The following is a 28,000-nucleotide window of genomic DNA, read 5'->3' as shown; positions in this document are numbered from 1 at the left end:
GCTGAAAATTCATATGTTCCTACGATTGACCTTTTTCCACACACAATATAATTGTAATTTTCCTTTTTATGTACATGTTATGTTAAGCATTTTGGAGAACTGTCTTTTGAAAAACTGACCTACAACTAAACATTTGCCGGTTGCGCAGCAAGATTGATGATGCAGAAGCAATATGTTTTAAGGTTTCTGCTGAAACTTTTATTTCTCCTAGGACAGCAGCGCTCTCGTATGCTTGCCACCTTATTCAAGGATGAGAGATGCCAGCAGTTGGCGGCCTATGGGATCCTGGAGAAGATGTACCTAGACAGAATAATTAGAGGAAACCAACTGCAGGAGTTTGCTGCCATGCTTATGCCTCATCAGAAGGCCACAACTTTAGATGGCATGGGTATGTTTCTTTCTGTAACAGCAGCTGTCTTTACTTTTGCAATAATGTCCTATGCTAATATGCTCATCTTTGAAGCTAAGCATCAAAACTTCAGAGTGGTCCTATAAGAGAGATGATGTTATAGCAAAGGATAACAAGTATTTGCAATGCAATAGGTCTCGCATTAGGAAAGTTTGAGCTATTGGTACTGTAAATGACAATTTTTTTAATTTATGTGTTGGTTTTGAAAATAGCGAAATTAATAGCTTTGTCATTTACAATGGCAATAGTTTTAACTTTCGCAAATGTGGCACCTATAGTATTTGTAATGCAATATGTGTTGTATTTACGTGACCTAGATGTATTGATATTACAAATAAAAATGGCTTTTAATTTTTTTAAGAATTAATACTGAAATAAAAGTTATTGTAATTTATAATGGCAATAGCTTTTGTAAATATTTAAAGATTATGTTCATTGTATTTTATTGTGACGGAAATCCAAGAACAGAAGTGAAATATTAACATCTTTTTGTGACATTTGTAATAAAGCTTGAAACATTGAGAGAACATATTTGAACGAGTTGTTGTTGAATGTTTGCACATATTGATGCTGTGGTGACGAGTGATGCTGTGGCGTTCAGTGATGCTGTGGTAGCACATACTGATGTTGTGGTGCCCCTGAGAGATGCTGTGGTGGTGCTGAGTGATGCTGTAGTGATGCGATAGCTAGATAGAGTAAGTGCGATAGATAGATAGAGGGAGGGCGATAGATAGAGGGAGGGCAATATATAGATAGATAGAGTGAGGGCGATAGTGAGTGCGATAGATAGACAGAGTGAGGGCGATAGATAGACAGATAGATAAAGTGTATTTATGTTGCATTGAGTAGAGTGTAAGTATGAGGTGTGCAATTATGTTGCCTATAATTATGTGGCACTGAGTGGTATTTGGAGTGTATGTTCCATTGCAGTGTGTGTGAGGGTGCAGTGTGTGTGAGGGTGCAGTGTGTGTGAGGGTGCAGTGTGTGTGAGGGTGCGGGGTGTGTGTGAGGGTGCGGTGTGTGTGTGAGGGTGCGGTGTGTGTGTGAGGGTGCGGTGTGTGTGTGAGGGTGCGGTGTGTGTGTGAGGGTGCAGTGTGCCTGCAGACATGATTTATTAGCCATAAACCGGACCATGCAGCTGTGTTCAGATTTTAAAGGGAGTAAACTTTCCAATGAATGAAGAAAATTACAGATAAGCTGTGTGTTTTCTCCTGTGCAAAATCACGTAACAAAGACTAGGGAAACACATAAATATATGAAATGACGCCCATTTGAGCAAGGTAGCTTTAAGATTTTGCCTTAAGAATACACTGCCCTACATAGAATATGGAGACCTCAGTGTTATGAGCGTAGTCAGTCTCTTCACTTATGTGTATTGTGTAATCCTTGTCAAATCAGCCGATCTTCATGTACTCCGCTCCAACAGAATATTATTACATGAAAACGTGTGTGTGTCCGTATGAGAGGCTGTGTAAAAAACAAACAGCCAGCTTCGCTTAGTCATTATTATTTCTGAAACTCTCAACATTCTAGAGCCGCATGAAAAAATTTCAAGGGGGCTACTAGGGAATCTTGTTTTATAAGACTATCTCACCAGATGTGATTTCAGTGAGCTATATCATGACTGACCTGTGTTCGTGTTTTGCCTCGCTCTCCCCCCCCACTGTGCAGAGAGCCCTGCCTGGTGGTTACTGTCACGCACAGTGCACCGTGAAGATTATAAATTTACTGGTGCCCCTATGATCATATCTGAGACAGTCAGACTGCGGCCCGCGTGCATTTACTGTAATGATCACAATGATCCGACTGACTGCAGATTTAAATCAGGAGGCTCACTGGGAAGGATGACGAGAGTGAGCAGCCCTGCCGATGAGATGCCATTGCGTTAAATTAATATATTTTTCAGATGCAACCTCATTGATGTAGTAGTATAATTAAAAACTTACTTGAACTAGAAGAGTACAGAGACGTTTCCCGGTCCCCACCGAGGCCGCACAGCTCAGATGCAGCACTGACTGCTCGGCAGCATGATGCACTGTGCTGGACTGCATCAGTCTCCTTCTCCGGCGACCCCCAGACACTGGCTGCTGACACACTCCTCGTCCCCCCACTTGCCCGTAGTTTAATTTGCCACCGCCCGCGATTACCACCAATGCCACTTCTTGCGCAGCGGGCAACGAATGACGCTGTCTGTGTGTCCTCCTGGCACTGTTGTCGCCGCGCCGGTGACATTTCACTCGGGCTCATGGGCCACTGACTGAATCTCCGCTGGTCACTCTGCGAGTGCTACATTTCACGTGTCATTTTCACGTCGTTCCTTTGCAAGCTCTTTAGGGAGCCACGTCGCTCCCTTCTGCTGTGCTCCTTTTGCTCTGTACCTATCATGGGCTAAAGCTTTCGATTAACTCCTATTAGCGCAACCTTAGACTAAGTTGTACCCACAAAAAGAAGTATACAAAAGCTCGGACATGAAATCCTAGAAGTATTTGCAACACTTCTGCACAGCTCATGTTCAAGGTAGCCAACGTGGTTATTATTTGCGGCGCTCAGCTGCACACGAAGTGACGTGCAGCTCGCCGCAGTGAAGACTCCCACTCGATTTGAGTACCCCGCCGCGGCCCGCAGCTTCTGCCTCAGTGTACGGGACCTGTGTCATTTAAAAGCTCTTCGCCCTTGGCCCTCCCATTCCTCATAGAAGTATTTATGAGCTTTTATGTACTTGACTGTAGAAATCGAAGATGGCTTCAGAGAACTAAACTCCCGAGGGAGGCTGCAGATGTGCACTACAGCCAGCGTTCAGCAGAGGGGGCCGGAAGTCGCTGGAGCAGCGCTCTGAATGAGCCCCCTCGCGGCCATCGCCCGTCAACACAACCTCAAAATCATCTCCTACGCGGATGACACTCAACTAATCCTTTCTCTCACCAATGACCCCAGCACCGCCAAAACTAACCTACACGAAGGAATGAAAGAAGTTGCTGAATGGATGAAACAAAGCCGTCTGAAACTGAACTCAGACAAAACAGAAGTCCTCATCTTAGGTACATCCCCCTCTGCATGGGACGACTCTTGGTGGCCGGAAGCCCTTGGAAAAGCACCCATCCCGACAGACCACGCACGGAACCTAGGCGTCATCCTGGATTCTTCACTCTCAATGAACAGACAAGTCAGCGCCGTATCCTCATCCTGCTTCAACATTCTCCGCATGCTCAAAAAAACTTTTTGCTGGATCCCCACCGAAACAAGGAAAACAGTCACCCATGCTCTGGTCACGAGCCGACTGGACTACGGAAACACCCTCTACGCAGGCACTACCGCTAAACTCCAGAAGAAACTCCAACGAATCCAAAACGCCTCAGCCAGGATCATATTAGACATCCCGCGCAACGAACACATCTCTGGTCACCTGAAAGACCTCCACTGGCTACCCGTCAATAAGAGAATCACTTTCCGACTGCTAACCCACGCACACAAATCACTCTACGACATCGGACCAGAATGCCTCAACTCACGACTGTCCTTCTACACCCCCTCCCGCCAACTACGTTCGTCCAGCCAAGCCCTCGCCACTGTACCTCGCATCAACAAGACCACCATGGGAGGCAGATCCTACTCATACCTAGCTGCCAAAACATGGAACTCACTCCCCGCTTACCTTCGCCTTACCCAGAACCACCTAGCATTCAGAAAGCAACTTAAAACGTGGATATTTGACAATTAATCCTCCTCCCCTTTCTAAGCGCCTTGAGACCCTCTGGGTATGTAGTGCGCTATATAAATTATCTGACTTGACTTGACTTGACTCTGAATGACAGCTGTTCAGAACGAGGCCTGACACGCAAATAGGATTTGGCCGGGAGAAAGAAGAGGCTTGACACGCACGAACTTCCTGAAGGGGCGGAGAAACAACGGAGCGGGCTGCGGAGTCTGGACACGGAGGGACAGGACGAGAGGAGCCGGTGAGGGGGGGGCGTCGGGGCACATTGACGGTGCCAGCCCCCCCCCCCAGTGATGGAAGCCCTGCATGTGCCCGGTGAGCAAGGTTGGGAGTGCGTGTGTGTGTGCGCGTGTGTGTGTGTATGTATGTAAGCCCTTGGGGGGAGTAGGGGAGGGGTGCGCTGCGTGTGTTGTACCTGTGTGTGTGCCTGTATGTGTGTGTGTGTGTGGGGGAGGAGGTGTGTGTGAGCGAGTGTCTGTCTGGCTGTGTGTGTATATGCGCGCGCATGTGTGGCAAGTTGAAGAAATCGGAGGGATGTCCACGGCGGGACAGAACGTGCGCGTTCGCGCACCCAAATCCTGGAGAAAAGCTCGTAACACCCTTTTGTCCCTCATTCCCCCGAGTCAGGCGGCTATAAGTCTCCACCTGGACACATCCTTCGGATGCTTATTCCAGGCTCGACCTAAAAAGTATTCCTTAATGTGACTCATGACCCTACATAGACTTTGGCTATGTAATACCTGCATGCTGTTTATACACACTGGATCAGCGTTCAGATTGACAGACTGGCAAAACGTACTCTTATCAGTCTGGAAAATTTGTGTTTTGCGGCAAGTAAAATGCTTTTTTGTTAAGAACCTTTAACTCTACAATCAAGTCAAGCTATATCTGTTTCTTCAGTCATGAAAAATGATGTATGGCAAATGGGGCAGTCAAAGATTGTAAGACCAAATGCTGCAAGATGAATTATTGCAGTATTACATATTTATGAGATGACGAAACAAAATTACTTTAAACTGTAAAACAAACTTGAGGAGCAAGTTATACTAATTATATATGAGCTTGCACACTAAAAGAGTGTTGCAAGATGCTGTGCTGGCAGTGTAGATGCCACTCCACATGACTAGATGCCTCAAAGCAGCATGCTAGCCCTGCATTGTGAGGCTACTACCTCTTCTTTTTATGTATTTGTATTGGCATTTGTAATATACAATTTTTCATGAAAGCAGTAGTCTCAAAACACACATCATTATCAGCATATTACAGTGTCAGCCTACAGAGGCGTACATGTTTAACTGGGACAGCCATAATCAGGTGGAAGAAAGTAGAACATCCTTACTGAGCATAAAGGTGCGAAGTGATACCGTGATTTCAGTCTTAACGGTTCATACATGTTGTATTATACATTATGTTAAGATGGTTCATGCGTACTAAGTTTCCTGTCCAGTATATGTCAGCTGCAGGGCATAATTTTCACCAACAAATGAATCTCCGCTGCTTAGTAAGTGCTGACCCTAGGTGTAGTGGAAATGCTTCATAACTATAATGTAAACTAGTGAAATTGTAGAGGCCAACACATGTAATGAATAAAACTGAACTTAAAACCAACTGCTATGTCCCTTTCTGTTAATCTAATTTGAATGGTATAGTGTCCGGTATACGAGGGGGCAGTCTCTCTCCATCTCCCTCCTAAGGTATCACTGTGTAAGGACAAGTCTGCTTCTGGTCGCCTATAAAATAGCTATTTAGTAAACCAAAGGGGAACAGGCACAGGGAGGTGCAGTAAAAGCCCCCTTACTCTGGAGGTGTAAGTCCCAGATGAGGGGGACTTCAGTTGCTATAGTCAAGTCACTCCTACGCTTCCTAGTGTCTGTGTCCTCTTCCTCATCTGTTGCTTCCTGGGGGGTCTGCTCCATTCTCTGCTGGTCGTGTTTCCTGCTCCCTTGTATCCTCAGCCGCATCTTCCCCATGGTGCTCCCAAGCCTTCAGTACTTCTGCCCATAGTCTCATCCAGGAACGTCTGCGCACTCCCTGGGCATCTTCTTTGATCAAAGCTCTTTCCTCAAAGAGGAAGTTGTGACATCCCTCACCCAAAGCATGGCCGTAGGACCATTCCCCGATTTCCACCTCATTGCTATTCGTCACTTGGCTAATGCTTGGGCTTACCTTCTCTTCATTTCCTCTTCTTAAAGGAGACCTCTTGCCCTTGTTTAAACCCAGATTCCCACTTACAGGTGCATGTTTCTGTTTTGTCTGCCCTGTTCCCCTCTTTAGTGATTCTAACCGGTTACATAATGTCTCAACCAACACAGCTTTTTGTTGCAGTCACAAGATATTCTAGCATATGTACAAGTCCGTACATTGGACTGATAGTATTTTTAGTTCTGTTAAAGCTGTGGGATACATTTTTCCCAATTGAAATCACGTTGACCCTTCACCCATTAGCTTTATAACTGGTTATTCCGACCCCCCCCCCCCCCCCCCCCTTCTCCCCAGTCTACTCTCTTCCTTTGTGGGATGAGAACTTTTCCCTTTCCAAAACGTCACCAAGATCCATGCTGTCTGGCTTCATACCCTTCCCCCTACTCTTGTTCTTCAGATAAGGTGCAATGGCATGACTGTGCCCCAGATCTCACTCCTGTTCCTGCAAGGAGCCCACTCCATCTCTGGCCCTGCTCCTGATCAACCTAGAGTTTCCAGGTCCATCAGAGACATGACAGCATGTCGAGACATTTCGAGGGATGAGCAGCAGATCTTTGGAATGCTTCTGTTTACTTGTCGTGCATTTTGGGCCCAAAAGATAATCAGAGACACCCAGTCCAGCTACAGCAGGCAAGTTTGCCCTCTGCACCGGCTTCAGGTTCTGTTCCAGCATTGAAACCAGCACCATAATCTGCACAGATTCCTCGACCGGGACCCCAGGCCAGTGTCTTCTTGACCGGTGCCATGTCCTGACCTTGGTGTGCCGCAGCCTCTACTTAACTGACTGACACAGTTCTAATACTGCTCAGTTGTGCACGTTGCACCACCGTTTTGGCTTGGAGTAAGACAGTGGTAGGGAGGGGATAACATTGTCTCATCCTATGATGACATCAACTGGTACATGGACCTACAGGATGCCAGTTGGCTGAACACCTCACAGATACTGGGTTGGCTTCCCCTCACTGAGCCATCAACAGGGGAAAGTTCTTTATTTGCTAATGTGATCTGGAGCGCTGCTGAGGTTTTTCACCTTCTCACTTTGATGCAAGAATAAGTGTATTGCCAGGGGGCCTACAACCTGGCCAGGCACCGAACCTCTGTTGCCCCTCAATGAAGCTCTCACTAACACACTGCTAGGTACTTGGGCTAAACCATGTATGGTCTGGTCCCCAATCAAAGGGCAGGTCGCCTGCCGCCATTAACCGGCTCCAGGACACCCAGATGTGCTAACACAGCACCCAACACCTGAAAGCTTGATCCACCAATAGTGGCAAATTATTTACAGTCATGTCCCCGACAGGGATTCAGAACAAGTGCATTCCTTAAGAGGGCATATGTTCTCCTCAGCCAGCCTTACTTTGAAGTTGGATAACTCCAGCTTTTTGCTAGGTTGCTACACCCACTCTATGGTACATGGTGGGTGAGGTCTTTTTTAACCCAAACCATTAAATATGGTTGAGATGCGGCTAAATTTGTTAACTGCTCGGCTTTGGAAACCAGCCTTGTGCTTTGACACCATACGTGAATTACGTTTTTATATTGAGAGTACTAAAGCAGATCAGCTTTATGTGGCATTCTCTTGGGTGAAGGAAAAGACGGTGCAGAAACAGAACATCTCTTGATTCTTAGTCCTCTGCATGATGATATGCTAACTACTAGCTAAGCAGCAGCCTCCAGAAGGCTTAAGGACTCACTCCACCTATGCCAGGGCTGCTATTAGTGTGTTGGCTCGTGGAGTGTCTGTCCTGGATGTCTGCCAGGCAGCTGTGTTACTCAGTGCACACCTTCATAAAGCTCTACTGCCTCAACAGTTAGGTCTAACGAGATGGGCATTTTTTCCACTCTGTCCTGGAGGACGCTTTAGTCTGAGCGAACTTCCCTGACCTCCCAGGAGGAGGAATCACTATCGTCCACTAAAGCACAATACGCCTAGCCACGTACTCCAACGACCTAATGAGGACCATGGTACACCTCCACTTCCAGATCCGGACCAACCCAAACACCACCCTCTGTGGCACCCTCGTCTACCAGCCCCGACCTCCGCCTCTTCACCAATGCCATTGTAGACCTCATCGCACCCTAGGATCTCTCGTCCACTGCTTACATCCTTCTCGGAGACCTCAACTTCCACCTGGACAACCACAGTGACCTGAACACCACCTCCCTCCTGGAGAACCTCGCCAACATCAGTCACAAGCAGCCAGTATCCCCGCTGTCCCAATCAGCCGTACACACGCTTGACTGTCTTCTCCGCCAACGGGAACATCTGCTACAGCCACACCACCGATCTCTCCTGGACTGACCATCACTGCAGTCCACCACCTTCATCATTGCCGCCCGCCTCCGTCGTAGCTGGATCAAGGCCTCCGAAGAACCTCTTGTCAACTCCCTCAGCACAACCACTCCGCCAACACCTACGGATGTCAACACTGCAACACGCAACCATCACCAATGGATCTCCAACTGCGCCGACCCCCCCCCCCCCCCCCCCCCCCTGGCATCACTCAAGAAAAGACCAGGCAAACAACACTCCAAGAAGACCAGCTGATTTACTCCTGCCCTCCACAAGTCTAGACACACCTGCAGACGCCTCGAGAAGAGAAGGAGGAATGACAAGACCCTACAAACTCAAGCAACCTTCAAATCCTCCATCAACGCACACTACCACCTCCACTAAGAAAGCGGCCTTCCAATCCGAATCAACACCAACGCACACAACAGCAAAGAACTCTTCGCCATCGTCAGGCCAAGCAGCAAGACCACAGACGTCCTCCTCCCGCACACACACAAAAGACCTCTGCAGCAAACTCCACACGTTCTTCCACCACACCATCCGGAAGATCTACTGCCGCTTTGACACCCTGGTCCCTCCATTGCACACAGCCAAGCCACACCCCAACAAACCATGCTCTGGTGGACCCCACTCACAACAGAAGACACGCTCAAGGCCATGAAGAGCATCCACTCAGGAGCCCTTACGGATCCCTGCCTGCCATCACACCCCAGCTTCGCCGCACAATCAACTCTCCCATCGCAACCGCCACCTTCCTGACGACTGGAAACACACCGGGAATAACCCCCTGCTGATGAAGCCATCCTCTGACCCGACTGACTTCAAGAACTTCACATCAATCTCCCGCCTCCCCTTTCCAGCCAAGGTCTTAGAGAAGGCCATCAACTCCCAACTCTGAGTTCACCAAAGGGAACCACGTCCTGGACATCTCCCAATCTGGCTTCCGATGCAACCACAGCACAGAGACTGCACGCCTCATCGCCACAGAGGACATCCGCTCCCTCCTCAACTAGGACCAGACCGCAGCCCTCCTCCTACTTTAACTCTTGGTCTCCCGCTGCATTCTCATCACAAGACTCCCCTGGCATCCGTGAAAAGACTTTCGCCTGGATCCAATCCTTCACCGGCCTGACCCACTGAGTCAGACTGCCACAGTTCATCTCAGAACCCACAGAGATCAGCTGTGGAGTACTCCAGGGTTCGTCCCCGTGCCCCACCCTCTTCAACGTCTACATGGTCCCCCTTGCAGCAATAGTTGGAAGCCACAGACTTAACATAATCTCCTATGCCGACGACACCCAGATGATCCTCTCCCTCACCAATGAATCCACAACCGCCAAAACTAACTTCCATAGTGGAATGAAGGCTGTTGCTACCTGGATGAAAGACAGCTGCCTCAAGCTCAACTCAGACAAGACCGAAGTACTCATCCTGGAACCCACCCCCTCGCCCTGGGACGACTGCTGGTGGCCAGCTGCTCTGGGATCTCCCCTCACCCCAACGGACCACGCATGCAACCTCGGAAACATACTGAACTCGTCACTTCCTATGAACCGCCAAATCAACAGTTTCCTCAGCCTGCTTCAACAAGCTCTGACTGTTTCTAAAGAGGTTCAGACGGATCCCCACAGAATCCAGAAAGATGGTCACCCACGCACTCCTCACCAGCAGACTATACTACGGCAACGCACTCTACGCCTGCCGCACCCAGAAACAGTTGAACTACAGAACGTCAAACGCCACAGCCACGTTGGTCCTTGACATCCCCTGCTGCATTACGCAGCACCTCTGACCACTCCACTGGCTCCCAGTCAACAAGAGTCACTTTCGAGCTCCTCAGTCACGCCTACAAAGCTCTACATGACGAAGGACCAGCATACCTGAACCACCCCCTCACATTACACATACCCACCAGATCTCTCCGATCTTCCCAACTCTCCTCCATCCCCAGGATCTACTAGACCAGAACTGGAGGAAGGTCATTCTCCTTCCTCGCCGCCAAGACCTGGAACAACCTGCCCCTCAGTCAATCTGCGTCTCTGACCCAATTCAGGAAGAATCTCAAGACCTGGCTCTTTGAATGATCCTCCACCCGGTCAGACCAACAGACCCCCCCCCCCCCCTCTCCCCCAGCGCCTTAAGACCCTCACCAGTGAGTAGCCACGCTCTACAAGTCCCTGATGGCTTGATTGCCATTCCACAGGGAGGTATTGATTTATTATCAATTCACAGGGTGAGGAATCATGTATATAGATATATTCATCAGAAAAATAATTTGCTTAACTTCAGTACTACTCTTTGTGGTGGATACCCTATCTAACTGCAGATTCCTCAGCCCCCTCCTGCCTCCCTGTTCTGTGGTATGGTTTCTTCAAAATAAAAAGATCCCCATTTAGGAATCTGAACACTGGCTATATCAATTTATTGATGGTCCCTGCATCTAAGGAACAGAAGATTGCATGAATGAAATGGATCGTCGGAGCACAGGAGTGGCGCTTATGTTCAGCTTAGTTTGTCACTTCTGGAGCAGTATCAACAGTCGCATGGCACCACCTGCAAGCATGCAGGAGCACTACTTTTGAATTCTCTGGATTTAATCTAGCTCCTGGGAGAAGTTCACCAGGTGAGAACATCTGCTGTTAGAGTATCCACAAGAAGGAGTGTCATCTAGGTCAAGTAACTGGCCCACCACACAAAGACATCAAGCATGGTTATTCCTATCAAGATTCCTTCCCTTAGAATATTCCCCAGGTGTCATACTGGATCTGAAGGTTTTGTGATAGGTGGCATTGTATGGCTTTGCAGTGGACCCATACCTGCCCCAGGATTGGCAGTGCCGAGCCATATTTAAATGCCATGTCTGGGCACTTAAAACAGTTCCTCTTTATGCACACCTTGCAGTGTGGTTCTGGAATTCCACTTCCAAATTTGTCAGGTCATTCTGACTACTCCCAATTTTTCTGTGTTCTAGGGAAGGATGACCCCATTGAAAATAACAGATTCAAGCCATGCTGTGACTGCAGGAAGCGGATGTTGGTCACTGATCCACACAATAGGTGTCTTTGGCGTCAGGGCTCGGGACATGATTCTATATCATGTCATAGGTGCGTTCTCATGCACCTGAAGTTAATTCAAGGCAAAGCTGTATGTGGCGAACACAAACAGTAGCTGTGGTGTTTGTGTAGGTCTCGCTCTCGCTCCAAGTCCCGGACCTGGGCTTGGTCTCCGTCCTGGGTCTGTTCCCGCAACTGATCCACTTCCTGCTCGAAGTTTTTTGGTGAGTCCAAACCTTAACATATTGTACCAATACAATGGGGTAACCCTGTGTCCCTCCGAACTGGGTATTTGTCAGAAAAGCTAAAGCGGTTCTGTTGGGAAAACTGATAATTCCTTTACAAAGATACGCAAAATCAAATGATATCATTCAACTATGATACTAATGGAACACAAAATAAACAAGAATGCACTTTATGGAATATCAATTTCACTTCTTACCGGATAAGACAATCAGAATATACATTTAGAAGGCTGTCAATAAATAAGTGTATAGCAAACGGTGACATGAATCATAGTGAGGTGAGGTGCTCAGTGACTTTAGTGATGTGACCATATTATATATAGGTGTAAAAATAAAATATACAAATAATCAGGATGGATTTATAAATGAGAAAGAAGGGTCCGAACAACATTAATCAATGTCTCAGGAAATTGGCAAAAGTGCTCATTATTTAGAATCATGACACGTCCTCCTGCAGCGGCAGTCTTGATGTAGAATGCATTCTACATCAACATTGGGTTTGACCGGCCTGCTTTCAGGGAAGCATAAATGTTTGCTCCACTATGGCTGATGTTTAATCACTTCTGCCTGCATTCTAAATAAATGTACACGGTGATCTGACGACTCCATAGACCACGTTGTCTCCATCAAACTTCTACTTAATTGGTCCCGAAGTTTCCTGAATTTATCAGGCCACCATTAACCTTGACCTGAAGAGGTTGCTCTGAAGGGGTTTACCCCTCCGTTTGGGCTGCCTACAACACCTTAGCCTCGAAGAAGCCCCTCTTTGACATCTATTAATCAGGCTGTTGTCAGGTTCGAAACGTCGGCGTAAAACGTTGACTCAGCTACAATAAGTCTTGTGGTTGTAAATAATGAGCACTTTTGCCAATTACCTGAGACATTGATTAATGTTGTTCTGACCATTCTTTCTCATTTATAAATATATCCTAATTTATCACATTATTCAAAATGGTTATGCCCTGCTTTTTCTATATCCCCCTATGCCAGAATGGATTTTAGAAGAGCATCCGTCTATGCTGCTTCAAGAGGTATGCATGTTGCTCTTCAAGCTGTCAGTGATAAGGTACCGGACTCGGAGACAGGTGGGAGTTGTTAATCTTGCTATTTCTTCTGTAAAAAGGATGTGGGCCTATTGCCTATATTGGTCCTCCGTCTCCTGAACACAGTTCTAAGGAAGGACAGATTCAAGATGCTCATGTTGGCCCAGATCCTATCTGCTCTGAACCCAGGTGACTGATGGTGTCCTTGGACTTGCAGGATGCATATTTTTATAGACTGATTCTGCAGTCCCACAGGCTTTATCTGCAGCTAATGGTGGGCGAAAAGCATTTTCAGTTTACTGTGCTCCCTTTCAGCCTTGCCAGCGTCCCTCGGTGTTCACGAAATTGATGGTGGTGGTTGCTCCCCTGCTTCGGAGGTAGGAAGTTAATGTATTCCAATACCCCAACGACTGCTGAAGGTGAACTCGCCATAGTCAGTCGTGGACCACCTCCAGGCAATGGAGGAGCTTTTGACATTGTTGGGTTTAACCATAAATAATTAAGTCCTACTGGTTTCCCTTACAGAGGCTTCTATTCACTGGGGTAATCCATGGATTATGGTGGAGCTCTGGGCATTCCCTCCCCAGCAACAATTCCAGGACATTCAGGCCTCAATCGTGATGTTTCAATCTTGCACCTGAATCCAGGTGAGGGTGGCTCAGAAGCTCTTCGGCCTCTCAGCCCTGTCCATCGTCTTGTCAACCATGTCAGGTGGCACATGTGCCCCTACAGTATCACTTGAAGTCCCATCGGGCAGTGCACCAAGGATGCGTTTCCAAAAGCATGTAGTTATTGAAGGATGCCGCTCAAGATCTGCAGTGGTGGTTGACAGACCTTAGTTTACACTGCACCACACCATTATCTCTTACCCTACCCACAGCTGATAGTGGTGACTGACACATCACTGTTAGTTTGGGGGATGAGCAGGCCACCTGAAGGGGGTGGAGATCCAAGGACTCTGGTTTCCAGTGGTGGTCCGTCTCCACATCTGTCTGTAGGCTACAGGTTGTTTGCCTGGCCCTGAAGGCCTCCCTGCCATCCGTCAAGGGAAGGACAATGCAGGCTCTAATCGACCCTACTGCCACCATGCTATACTGAATCGAGCAGAGCCAAGTGGGTCTTATGTCCTGTAACACAAGGTTTTGCACCTCCTGGACACCTTTCTGGTCACAAACCACGAGGCACGGTCCCTGAATGCCAGAGTGGACCAATTGAGCCAGTGTTGTCTGCTGGATAACAAGTGAACCTTACATCCCGAGGTGGCACATGGCATTTTCCAACATTTGGGATAGTTCTGACTAAATCTTTTTGCCACTATTGAGAATGTTCAGTGTCAAAAGATTTGTGTTGGGCTTTCCACAAGAACACGTTAAGGGGCTCATTTTGGATGTAATGGCACACAGAACTCCTGTATGCCTTCCCACCACTTCCACTCCTGACCGAATACTGAACATCAGGAACGACTGGTTCAAAGTAATTCCGGCAGCTCCAAATTGGGGCAAGTGTGGTATTTGGAACTCTTGTGCACGAGTATCTGTGCAATCTACTCCTCCATGCATGGAGATTGAACGGCAACAGTTTACTGCATTTGAATGCTGCCATAAGTGGTGGATGTCATCCTGGCTGCTCCTTAACAAAAAAACATTTATATTGGGTGCTGGGACAAATTTGGAACCTGTTTTGGTCCCAGAGACACTGACCCTTTACCAGCACAGCCGATTATGTCGTTTTATTTGTTTTGTCTTTAGCCCATAAATACATAGTTGGTACTGTAAAAGGGTATATGTCAGCCCTTTTGGCCTTTCTACGTTTGACAAACCAACCGTCCTTGTTTAATTAACTTCTTGTGATGGAATAGGTTTAAAGGTTTGATGCACGTTTCATCCTAAGCCATTTGTGATGCCACAATGGGACCGTAACATGTCTTAACATTCCTTATGCTTTTGTCCTTTGAGCCGATGCATAGTTGCTCCCTACATCTGCTGACCTCGTGACTGTCTTCTCGACTCGCGAGTGAATATGAGGCACTTTCAATGCAACAGAACTTCACCACCTTTTTCCCAGGCAAATTGGTCTTGGAGCCTAGAGGGGTCTTCTTACCTAAAGTTGTGACACCCCGCCGTATTGGGCTCTCCATCACCCTGCCAGTGTTCTTTGCTCCTCATCGAAAGAGTAGAGGCTCGATTTGTAGGAGCATTTAAGATTTTACATAGATCGTACCAGTCATCATTGACAGGATGGTCATCCTTTTGTTGTTTTTTCTGGAGCAAAGAAAGCGAAGGTTGTGCAGATAGTTCTCTTCTTTAAGGTCTGCAATACAATGGCCATGAAGTAGCCCGTAAGGTCCGAGAGCCCATTCAATGGGAGCTAGGGCTGCTACTGCTGCACTGGCACAAGGAGTGCCCTTCTTGATATTTGCTAGGTTGATATATGGGCATCAGTGCATATGTTTATGAAGCACTATTCCCTTTGAATGCCAGGTTAGATGGGAAGGGCACTTCCTCTTGGTTTTGCAAGAACCTTTGGTTTGAGACCCCACCCCACACCCCCTCGACCTTGGGGGTACTGTTTTGATATCTATCTTAAGGTGAGGAAACTACAGTTAAAAGTATCATCAGAAGAAGCTAGTTACCTTCAGTAATGCTCTTTCTGGTGGATACTTTTAACAATTCTTTACCACTGTCCCACCTCCCTCTTCTGTGGAGTGGCCACTAAAAAGGTCATTCATTATTATGCAGCACATGCTAAACATAATTGTTCAGGCTCCGCATCTGAGGTTATTGAAAAAGAAAGACAAACTCATGTCAGCACAAAGGGGCGGCACGTATATACTTGGCCATCTAGTGACATGCAGAAGCACTTCTGTGTAGAACCTCAAAGTGTGTTCCTGAAGGTGAGTAACTTGTTAACCTGCATTGTCCCTACCTTACCCTCTGATAGTAGGATGCTTTAATCCCCCTTTTCTGCACCACAAGGATTAAGAGGCAGCTGACCTTGAAACTCCACAATACGTCTGACTGTACATGTTGACTGGAGTTGACCCCGGTTCTTAAATCTATTCAATCCTCTTCCTATCACTTACAGTTTCGGTGATGGCTTTATTTCCGGACACAGTCGGCACTTAGTCCTAAACAAGTAAGACGCGATTGGTTCAGTGCCTCTTACGATTGCTTCCTTCAATGGAAATACTAGAGGAGAACTGACAATTAACAACATACAGGCCCTTAAGAAAAGGCATCCTGGGACCTACCTAGTGAGTGGTGTCTCCTTAGTGCATCTGGTTCTGTGCAAACCAGTCTTACCAATTGATTCCTAAAGTGATAATGGACATAAACAAACTTTGGCTTTATGGGCTCTGTCCCTAAATGAATGCTAATGGTGAAGTACCAGGTCACCATGATATCATTACCAAGAGCACTAAAGAATGACTAATCTGAGTCCAATTAATATGCAGAGAGAATCTTGATTTCATTAAAGACAAACGGAGGCTAACATTATGCAAATACTTTAATTTGCTGCCCAACAGGCAGCCCTTTAAAGAATGTAAATACATCACAATAAATAGAATGTTAGCAACATCCTAAGGTGACAGTGCACATGCCCATCTTCCTCTTGGGCTGCGATGACACAGTTGCACAATGTGGCATTCCAATTACTCTTAAACATTGGTATCTGAGAAAAAACAAAAAACACTGTATACTGAAAGGTATAGAGACAGACTAAAACTGAATAGAAAATGACAGCAATGCACAATACATTCAAATTCAGTGAAATAAAATATCACCATAATAGAGATAAAAATTATCGAACCCAAACCTCTCGGGGAGGGTGGGATAAGGTTAGCCTCCGTTTGTCTTTAATGAAATCAAGATTCTCTCTGCATAATAATTGGAGAATCGTCATTTCATTACAAGACCGGAGGCTACCATTATGCATGTTTAGAGCTACACTGCTAAAATGCTCTATTGGTCTCAAGTAGAACTTTGAAAATGTACCTGCATTAGACCAATCTGCTGCTTTAAGTATTTCAGGCAAGGATCCCCGGACCAAAATACTTTCCTAGCCATTGCTCCCCTAGAAGAGTGAGCTCCAAATCTAGAGAGATCTATGCTGGCCTCATGCATAACCAAACGGACACATCTGGCTAAGGTCGCTGAAGAAATAGGTCTAAAAGGACTAACATATGATAGGAGAAGTTGATCAGTGTCAACAGGTCTAAACTTTGAAAGTTTCTTTTTATAACACTTCATGCAATTCACAAGACACAGTTTTTCACACTCATGAAAAAAGGGATAGAAGATGGACTCTGACATTGTTTTAGTTCTTTTCCAAATGTCAAAGTGAACACATTCAGAGGAGTAGAACCTATTAGAAAGTTCCAAAGCTCTAATGTCTGAGACCCTTCTAAAAGAAATCAGACACAAGAGTTGCAAGTTTCATGGAGATCCTTTTAAGGGAGAGTAAATTGTTGATAGGCCAGAAAAGGAAGAGATTAAAGATAATTTAATGTCCCAAAGAGATTCGTAACGAGCCTTGAGGTCTTCTTAACCTAATACCCTTTATAACCCTTTTGATTAAAGGGTGGCTACCAATAGCAAGGTTATTAATCAAGGCATGGCCCGAAGAAATTGCCGATCTGTAGCAGTTGACGGTTCTATAAGAAAGACCTGACTTAAAGAGATGGGCAAGATAATTAGCTATCTGTTGTAGAGAGCTCTGTACGGGATCCAGATCCCTTTCCAGGCACCAGCACCACCACTTTCTCCAGACACCCCTGTACCTTTGATAGAGCGCGCAGGTCACCCGGGTCACAAATTTTCCAATTTTCCCCACGCACTGGGCCCTGGCGTGAGTACGAGGACGGGGTTTTGCGTGAACCGGGTGATTTCTTGCACGCCACTATGAGTAATTCGGGGGGTGACTCTTCACCACTTACTATTCATGTACCTGACTTACCACAGGCACATTACTCCTGACGGATCAGGAGCTAGCAGTGGATAGGTGACAAGATTCCTAAAGGGAGTAAAACTTTTCATATACCAAGTACATTTATCCACACTTTATACAGTAAATGACCACAGACACCTGATGAGTTTTCAAGATTTATAAAAGATTTCAGAATGAATATGCCAGAATGATAAGCCAAATACAAAGTAACACATCAATCAAAAGAACCAAAACCACAATATAACTATGGATTAGGGCAAGGACCATTAGAGTAGGTGAGAACACTCTGGGGTAAGGCACACTAAACCAAAACTATTCACTGAAATTTATACTAGGGCAAGAGACTGGGACAGGACCTAGAACGTATATTCAACTAAAATTACTTAGGCTATTCTTACTAAATTCGCTGCAATCATACTAAGGGAAAAGGAAAAAATGGAACACACTGATATAATACGACAATTTGATAATACCCTACAGGTGGGGAGAGAAGTGGAGCAATTCTAAATAAACAATTGCATATATTTCGCATTCGAAGGTGACAGAGCAATATCACAGGCAAGAGTGCTTTATTAAGAGGATGAGAGAGAGAGAGAGAGAGAGAGAGTAGGAAGATGTAAACCCACAGATTATAATTACCTAGATAGGAATGAGGACTAACCCTGGCCACGGGTCAGTTTTGGAAGGACGGGGCAAGGACCCTCAAGGAATGGAATACCAGAATGCGAGCAGGTACAGCTCACGGACAGTCAGGACAGGATACCCCTCAGGTTTTGGGTCAGGACTGGGCTCACCAAGTTACGACCAACACCCACAGCTTCGGATGCAACGCCTGCTTTACCCCTCTCTGCAAGTAATCCGCCAGTAACCCCGATTGGGTTTTCGAATTTCCCCATCAAAGTGCTTCGCCAGCACTTAGGACTATTTCCACCCCTAGGGACTTGTGGAAAGTATGGACAGAGTGCTCCGCAGCACTCTAGATTGAGTACCTATAGAGTTCGTAGGGTCAGTGACAGGTCTGCTACTCGGACAAGTCGGACAATTTCTCTATGCTACACTAGGGCAATTATACTGTTTGGGGACCCTTAGACCACCCACCAATGTTGCAAGTGACAGTTTCCCACATTATGATTGGTCAGGAGAGGTGACTTGGTCATTGTCGCCTCCTAGAATTCAGTGTTCCCATCATTAATAGTAATTTTTGCATACCCGCCCCTTGGGTTCACGTTCCCAGGCATAGGAATACAGCAAGACAATACAGTACATAGCATATAGCAACAGTGTTGCTTCGCTCAAGGTAGGATTCAGTCTCCTGGAGAGGTTTCCCAGGCGCATTGGGCTTCAGGAGCCAGCTGGCTTGTTTTAGCTTCTGCGCAGTGAGGTTTCTCCCAGGTCACATGACAGGTTTCAGAGGAGGTCATCATGGCGTAGCTCATGTGTGCCCCAGCCCCCAGAGACGCGGTACATGAAAAGTAAGCGAGAACAAATTAGAATCATACATAAAAATGATCACACTGTATACCGTGATAGATTTTAACACACCCCTTATTTTATAACATCTATAGTATTAAAGTTTAGTGCGAAAAGACAGATAGGCGAAAGCATCGGTAGCAAGCAGAGAGCGTGGTGAGAGACAAGCCGCCATTTTAGCATCAGTGCGCATGAGCAATACAATCCCTCCAAAATGCGAGTGCGTCCCATCACATGGGTATGACCGACGCATGCGCAGACTGGATTTCTGCAAAGCAGCCATTTCCTTAGTGCAAGCATTGTGAGGATGAAAAGACACACAGGCAAGCCTCTCGGGGACACCCGCGTGTTGGGGAAAATGCTAAATAAATGACGGACAGTTGGATTAATATGATTATACGTTAGGCGAGGTTCATGAGTGCGAGCAAGTCGCTTTACGTGCGAATCCTTGCTCCATCACCTTTTCCTGGTGCCCATGAATCTTCCAAAAGGCTCTTAGCCTCGCCTGAAAGGTCATATCTGCCTGAATCCCTGAAATCCTCCAAACAAGAAGGTTCATCCTCCCTTCTAGAACCAAATGTTGTTCTCCGTCCGTACCCTGGAGTAGGCCTAAGGATGATGGGATCAGCTGCGGGAAGTCCACCGCTAAGTCTTATTACTCTGGTAAACCAAACCTGGGATTTTCAAAAGTGAGTAACCGGGATGATGGAACACGACTCCAGTCTTACTTTCCACAGCAATCTCTGAATCATTGAGAAGGGGGGGAAAGGCGTAACCCCTGACCCCTCCCAAGATTGGTGAAAAGCATCTTCTACTGACGCATCCGGGCCTGGTCTCCAGCTGAAGTATCTCTGAACTTGGTGAGTTAGTCTGTGGGCGAACAGGTCTATTTGAACTGGGCCCCATAAATCCTAGATCAGAGAGAAGGCCTCTGGATTTAATTTCCAATTGCTGAAATAGTGGAGAAAACGAGAATTCCAGTCTGCCCTCAGATTCTGGATTTCCGGAATGAATTTCGCCCTGAGAGTAATCTTTTGATCCAAACAGAAATACCATATCCGCATGAGACAGCAGAGAAATTGTTCAAGCGGATTAGGGTATTGGAGTTCTTTAGAAACTCCTTGAAGCTCATAAGCGCATTCAGAGCTGCTAACCTCTGTAGAGAGTTTGTGAAGGGGTTGTTTCTCTAAGGACCACCTCCCCCCCGGTGTCTAAATTGTTTAGGCGAGCACCCCAACCGTGGTTGCTCGCATCTGATATTAGGGTAAAATCTGGAACATTTCTGAAAATAGCTTTCCTGTTCCATGCTTGAAGGTTTTTCAACCACCAGTGAAGGTCCCCTCGAGCGTCCTCCGAGAGGGGAACTGATTTTCGTACCACAGGCCTTTTCTCAGGCCTAGAGCTTTTAGTCTTTGCAGACCCCTGTAATTAAGAGGACCCGGTGAAATAGCCTAGATAGAGGATGACAGGCGGCCTAGACCCTGGCTAGGTCTTTCAGACTGATTGATTTTTTTGGGTGAGCGAGACGTGTCGGAAGGATTAGTTTGGAGAGAATGGTGTTTACCTGGAAATCGAGGAATTCCAAGTCTTGTGTCAGGACCATGATAGATTTTTCCATATTTATGATGAAGCCCAGGTCCCGAAGGAGGTCTACAGTCATTTGTAAATGTTTATGTATTTCCAACTTGTCTTGAGACATAATGAGGATATCGTCTAAATAAACTATTAGGCTAATCCCTCTCTCTGAGATAACTGACCACTGGCCGCAGGATCTTGGTGAAGCACCAAGGTGCTGAAGACCGGCCAAAGGGGAGACACTGGAACTGATAGTTACTTTCCAAGTAAAACGAAGGTACTTTCGACAGTCCTCGTCCATGGGGATTGTAAAATAGGCTTCTTTGAGGTCCAGTTTTACCGGCCAGTCCTTGGCTTGCAAAATGTCTCTCAAAAGATGGATAACCTCCATCTTGAAGTGTCTGTACATTAGGAACTTGTTCAAATATTTTAGGTTTATGATGGGACACCAACCTTTGTCCTTCTTTTGGATTAGAAAGATAGTACTTAAAAAACCTTTCGAAATCTCAGATAAGGGGATCTTTATAATGGCTCCTTTGTCTAACATTTGGGAAATCTCCAATTCGATCAGTTTTGAATTTTCCTTGTGTAGGGTCATCTCCCTTGGGATTTTTAGTTGGAACAGTTTTCCCAAAAATCTATCTTGAAACCCACTACAGTTTCTAGAACCCACGGGTCTTGAGTAATTTGTGACCAATTGAGTGCAAAATGTTTGTCTTCTCGCTACCTTTGAGGGGGAAGATTTTTTCGGGCTTACCTTGATAGGATTGATTAGTGGACCTTGATCTGCCGCCGCAGGATCTTGAACCCCTTCCTCTCTGGTGGTAGAAATTTGAGTTGGAGCGGTAGCCTCTATAGGGCCGAGCGGAGCCTGGGGGTAAAAATGGGACCCGTAGCCCTTACAAAAAGTGGGCGTCCCCCAATGACTCTCTGCATGTTTGAATGGGCCCTACTGAACACGTTCAAGGTGGACACATACTTGCCAAGAGTTCTAACAAAATTATCACTAAATAGGAGTCCCTTAGCGTCGCACATGTCCTCCTTAGCAGGTAGGTCGGCAAGCTTGGGGTTCATTCTCAGGAGAACTGCTTTCCTGCGCTCCGTAATCAGGTTGGCGTTGGCATTACCAACTAAGCAGATTGCTCGCTGCAACCAACCTCTTAGAAGCTCGATGTTGATCAGGGTGTTGTTGGTCCTAGCCTCTTTGCTCATATCGAGGAACTTGAACAACGGTCCAATTAATCAAGTAGCTTGTCCTGGTATTGCTTCAGGTATTTTTCGATTCCCTTTCTGGGGTCTCTCCCAGATTTGAATAGGAAGTTGATCAACTCGGGGTCAAGATTGGGGGTTCTGCAAACCTTTTCCTCCAAAGAGGGGCGAGAGCACTCATTCCGCAGCAGATTGTTTCTCTATCCAGGGACTCCCTTACCCACTGGGATAGATATTTTCCCACGTGATCCATTGGTCATCATTCAGAGCTGCAGGGGTGATGTATAGTAATAGGATTAAACATCTCCCCACGTGGGGGTCATGGACAGCAAAGGATGAGGTGAAAGGTTGATCCAAGTCCTCATCAAGATCTTCCAGAGTATCCGGAGGATCAAAAATGAGCTCATCCGTATATAAGTTCTCATAGTCTGTGCTTTTGTGATGGATATGCAAGGAATCATCAAGGTAATTTATACCGTAAAGGAAACCGCATTCGATCATGCCGCTATGGGCAACTCTTCTCTCTGTCCTAAGGAATTGGATTTCTCTTTTGTGCTGCCATGAGTACCAGCATCTGTTGTAGCGAGAGAGCTACCAATCACCATTGCATGGGTAAATGCCTCCTTAACATGTATTCTTTTTTGGGGTACCTTGCCCTCGTTTTTGGCTCCTGAAGTAGAGGGGGAGTGTCCGTCCTAGAGAGAGAAATAGATCTTGACAGGGGACTCCCACTTCCTCTTAGTCGGAGTGGCTTCAACCGCTTCCATGGCGGAAGATTTAAGCTCCTTCCCAATGAGCCTCTTCAGGCTATCCCCCAGAAGCTCCTTAGGGGGCTGTTGTGGGGTATTGGCGTCAGGATCCATCTCTAAGCTCAAGATATCTTTAGATAAAATGTGTATGATTAATAAATAAAGAACCTTTAAGGCCTACTCACAGTTGTGCAGGTAATGCACTCAAAATCAGTACCGGACTTTCCTTAAAAGTCAGATTCCTTATTTCTCTGTAGGATAGTCAGCGGGCAGCGTAAGATAAGGCCACCAGGTGGCGATCTTGCTCTTGCTCTTTCTTGTTCCTTTCTAAGTATCAGCGGAGATTGGGACTGAAAGAGGCTCCGGCTCGGTCAGGCACCGTTACGCGCTCAAGATGAGGGGGCGTAACCAATGCAAGCCGACGCCGAGCCCGAGGGTGGAGCATTGCGTTTTCCTGATCGCTTGAAACATTAATGGCACGCTCTCGCGTCTCCCAGCATTTTGCTAGGACACGCAGGGATCAAAACACGCAAGTTCCGGTCCCATGAACTCCTTTTAAAAAAAAAAAAAATTGGTGCGCTGCCGCCTGTTTAACAAGTCCTAAAAATAGAAAGGAAAACCACGAAACAGGCTAAAAGATATAACATTGCCCGTGGGGCCACAACTGCTCATATAAATGACGCGAGCAGCAGAGGACAATATTCAGAAAATAAAATCACTTACCTGTTCCTTCTAACGATCGCAGAGCAATCGGAAGGCAAAAACTAAATGAAAGCCATTCCCTGCCATAAAGTGGACAGGGGAGGATGGCGAGCTGAAAAGGAATGATTATTAATACAGGAAAAAGTTAAGGCGAGGTAGGACAGAAGTCGGATACTAATGTTCAATTAATACAGCTTGCCAAGGTAACATAATACCCAAGAGTATCAATCAAAATAAGTACAATTAAAGAAAGTAATGCCACAAATGAAAAAGGTATACTTAGCTGTGTCAGAGCAGCGAACAAAAGGGAGGAAGAAGGGAGTGTGCACTGTCTCCTTATGATGTTACTAACGTTCTATTTATTGTGCTGTATTTACATTCATTAAAGGGCTGCATGTTGGGCAGCAAATGAAAGTATTTGCATAATGGTATCCTCCAGTCTTGTAATGAAATTTTCTTGGTCGGGTTGTATTTGTGTGGGTAGTTTGATTTTTGGAATATTCATTTTGTGATTTACACCTTCTATTCAGGTTATGGCATCCATTTTAGACATTGCACTTTTAGTCTGCCATTGGTACCACTATGTGGTACCCATAGTTGACCCAGGACACCCAATAGGGTTAAGAGTCCTTGCCTCTATATCCATTGCCAACCAACCCACAAATTACTAGAACTAGAGACTTAAGTGCTTCCAAATATTCATGAATTTACTTAAATCCAGCTTCAGAGTCCGTTACCATGAATTAATTATAAAGGCCCTAAAAACATTTGTGGTCCTATCGCGCCCCAGTACTTTCTGGAAAGTTCAGGTTTTATGTGAATGCAATACTCATCTGTTTTTAAATAAAGTATTTATTTTATTTAAGTAAAACTCTGACTCGTTATTAGTATTTTCCAAATGTATTTACTGTCTAGCTCAATCTGAGCATCTAGCCTCTGCTCTCTAGGAGTAAGCCTTGACTTACCGAGAGTCAAGTGCCCAAAAGAAGTAACTTGATTATCTGTGATACATCCAGATACAACCTCTGACTGCTTCTGTCTGTAAAAAAGGTCTCGCAGTAAGGAATGTGAGTTTTCATGTGGATAACTAATCTGTTATCAAGTACTGTCATTGTTCATGTGTAAATATTGACACGCTTGAACTCTGGTATTGGTCCGTATCCATGGCTTCCAAATGCAGTAGTGCAAAAATTGTACCTGTAAGCTTGATCCTTTTGGTATAAAGCCATCGTATTACAGATACTTGTCTTTTTCCACACTCTGCACTTTGCTCTGTTGAAACGCTGCAACCATTTCGAGAAAGTATATTTTGTCATTGGAGAGCTGGCCTACTCTGGAGATGTTTTAAACTTTGTTCAGCTGGATTTCAGGAGTGAATGTACAATTAATTTATCTGTGTTTGGCTACCCTCGATTTTGTTTTTTGATTTTATTAATATTTACCTTTCATATTTTATCCAATATTTTGATGTTCATTAAGAAAGAGAAGTAATATTCAACTTAAAAACAAGTTTACCTTTTTAATTTGCTGAGTAATGTGTGCTCCTAATTAGTTATTGTTCCCATTACAAAGTAAACGTGTTAGTGATGGTTAATATTTCTGTTCCTCAGGGTCAAGTATCTTGGATCGAGCGGTGATCGAACATAACTTGCTGTCTGCTAGTAAGCTGTATAACAACATAACCTTTGAAGAACTTGGTGCATTATTGGAGATCCCAGCAGCTAAGGTGTTAATTTGTTTCTTACATTTAAGAAATTTGGGCAGGGTGAGGTGGAAGAAATATGATTGAAAAATAATCTAATGCTTCAGCTGCAAAATGTAAAGCAGGTGTTATCACACATAGGGGTATTCTTGTGACCCAGCTCCTTCAGTCCTAATAAAAAGGGAATTCCTTATTATGGAATCCTTATTATTATTTATCAACTGTAGGAAAGTGCACTATTATGTGGTGTGGTAGTGAGACCTTCACCATTTAATAATATCGGTATCTCTATCAGGTCCAATTGTGTTCTTTAACAAAACCCTTACTTCAGTTCGGGGTAGGTTTGGCATAGAAACATATACAGGGAGAGGAGGGTCAAAGGGAAAAGATTAAAGACCTACTACTGGTTCATTTCCCCAGCAACATCATATGAATCACGAACAAGAAACCAGGAGGTCTATGAGCCATACATTGTACTGGCCATACTGACAAATCTTCCACTATGTCAGTTGGTGCTGCAGTCACCATATACTAAATTCTGAAGGTCAAACAAAGGAGAACAAGAGAAACCTGTGTGGGAGACAAAAAAGTAATCTCTAGAAAAATAGTGTCTAGAAAAACTATCACAGACTGGTCAACCAAATCCAGTACAGAAATTTTGTGGATAACCATCAAACAAACCAAGTGATCCGTCCTATCATTTGGCCGTCCACACCGTGGCCTGGCGGGTCCCTAGATCATCTAGACCCCACACCACACAGTAGATCGTGAATACTGGGTGCGGTCCACAGTGAAATGAACCTCCAAATAGTTGGCCAGTTTATGATGGTTGGTGAAAAGTGATAGAGACACAGTGCAACATACAGAAAAAGTGGTGAATATAAAATAGGGTGATGTGTCTAAACAACTTTTTAATAGAAACGAGGCACATCCCCTAATTAAAAAACAGGAACAGTGCAAACGACAGTATGGAACAAATGACTGTTGCGAATAGGGCCAACATGTTTCTGCCTACCGGGCAAAACGTCCCTTGGCTTTCATCAGGGCCACTGCTCTTACAATAGTTGCTACTGTTATATGTGAGTGAAAACAAATAAAACACCCAACTAATCAGTGAAAATGATATTGAAAAATACACGTAGGAACGATACAGCCTGTACCTACGTTCAAATACTGATCCTCCTTGTCACCGGATACTCAACGTTATCTAGGAAAATGTATGTACATCAATCTTATTAATGACAAAAACTTTTTAATGACAAAAACTTTTTGCAGGATTCAAACAACCACACATGCTCTTATTCTTTTCTTGTACAAAAAATAGCGTAAAAGAACTTTATTGCTCACCCAGAATGACAGGGGACTGGACCTCACCTGGACCGTGCTCAGGTACACGAGGCCCCGCACTGTGGAACAAATGAACGCAACCAGGGGAAAACATCAAAAATCCATACTTGATATAGAATCTAAAGATGCCTGACTGTATTCCCTGTGCAAGGTATCACAAAAGTCCACAGAATAAGATCAAAACAGTGGTAGAGTGCACCCCAATTAACTGGACTGCTGCCCCCAGGACCGATGCTTAAGGAAAACATCTGTCTTATATCCCGAAGACACCTACTCATTATCAACTCAGCGCAAGTTGTCTTAACTATATATTATACCAATGTTGTCAACTTAAAAAAGGCTACAGTACAGTGATGCCCCAACTCTCTAGACATCTGCTAAATTGCCATATCGCCTGCAATACTCACCTCTCCGTCGGTGCCACCAAACTAACCTGAAGCTTGGGGGAGGCACCGATCGGAAGAGGTGTCGGTTTAAATATCTTTGCTGGAAACTGAGAAGGGGACTACTTTTCTTTCGTATCGTCCCTATCTATTTGCAGTTTTCCTCAGGGCTTTTAATGTGTTTTAATCTCACCTCTTAATCAGAAACCACAATTCCAAGTAAAAACAGAATGCCAGTGTCGAGCAACTACTCTTCAAACAATTCCACGCTCTAGCTTGCTGATAACCTCAATGCCCGGCGTCCGTATCAATGCGCAGGACTACAGAATGACGTCATCGGGGCTCGTTCTGTAGTTCCAAGCGCGCACCTATTCAGAATGGTGCTTGTATCGATAGAGACGCTGTCAACAAATCTGTCCCAACTTAATCAGAAACGTCCTATCATATTCCTTATCACTCATAGCTACTCCTACCCAGCATCTCCCAGTGGTGAGCTTTCAGGAAGGGAAACGAATTACAACTAAACCCAGGACTACAGGATGACTCGAAATCGGCCATCTTTGTAGTTCTGGAAACATGAGACACTCTCTTGTTGATGTAGTAGGTTGGAACAGTATGTTAAAAGCTTAATGTAAAGATGTCCAGTGGAGTAGTGATTTCATTACAGACATAATAAACTAAAGCAGTGGATCTTGGGGACATGTTTGTGCAGATGTTGCTCTAGCCCCTATAAGACAGTCTGTAGAAAAAACCACATATTGCATGTATTTACATATCTGTTGTAGGAGGACTACAGAGCATGCCACGGTATCTGATCATTGAGTCCCGCTGTATCCGAAGAAAGCTTGTAGATCCATGTTCGAGGCATATGGGCTGCAGATGGTACATTATGAATAGATGGCCATCTGGTGTTGGGCTCGGATGATTGCACTTTGTTTTTCTCTTGGAGAGTCTTT

General features: G+C 45.4%; 1 protein-coding gene across 4 annotated transcripts in view; it reads left to right on the top strand.

Moving 5' to 3' along the window:
• Window positions 1-28,000, top strand: part of COPS4 (COP9 signalosome subunit 4) — a 260,796-nt gene that overhangs the window by 207,478 nt on the left and 25,318 nt on the right. For all 4 annotated transcript variants that reach the window (XM_086961983.1, XM_086961985.1, XM_086961984.1 and 1 more), the window contains exons 7-8: window positions 212-388; window positions 25,223-25,338. In XM_086961983.1, coding sequence (XP_086818109.1) covers window positions 212-388; window positions 25,223-25,338 — 293 coding nt within the window. The remainder of the gene's footprint in view (window positions 1-211; window positions 389-25,222; window positions 25,339-28,000) is intronic.

This window comes from Lissotriton vulgaris, chromosome 3_1, assembly GCF_964263255.1.
Source record: "Lissotriton vulgaris chromosome 3_1, aLisVul1.2, whole genome shotgun sequence".
In the NCBI taxonomy this organism is placed as follows: Eukaryota; Metazoa; Chordata; class Amphibia; order Caudata; family Salamandridae; genus Lissotriton; species Lissotriton vulgaris.
Note: the sequence above shows the minus strand (reverse complement) of the source record. Positions and strands in the feature narration are given on the sequence as shown.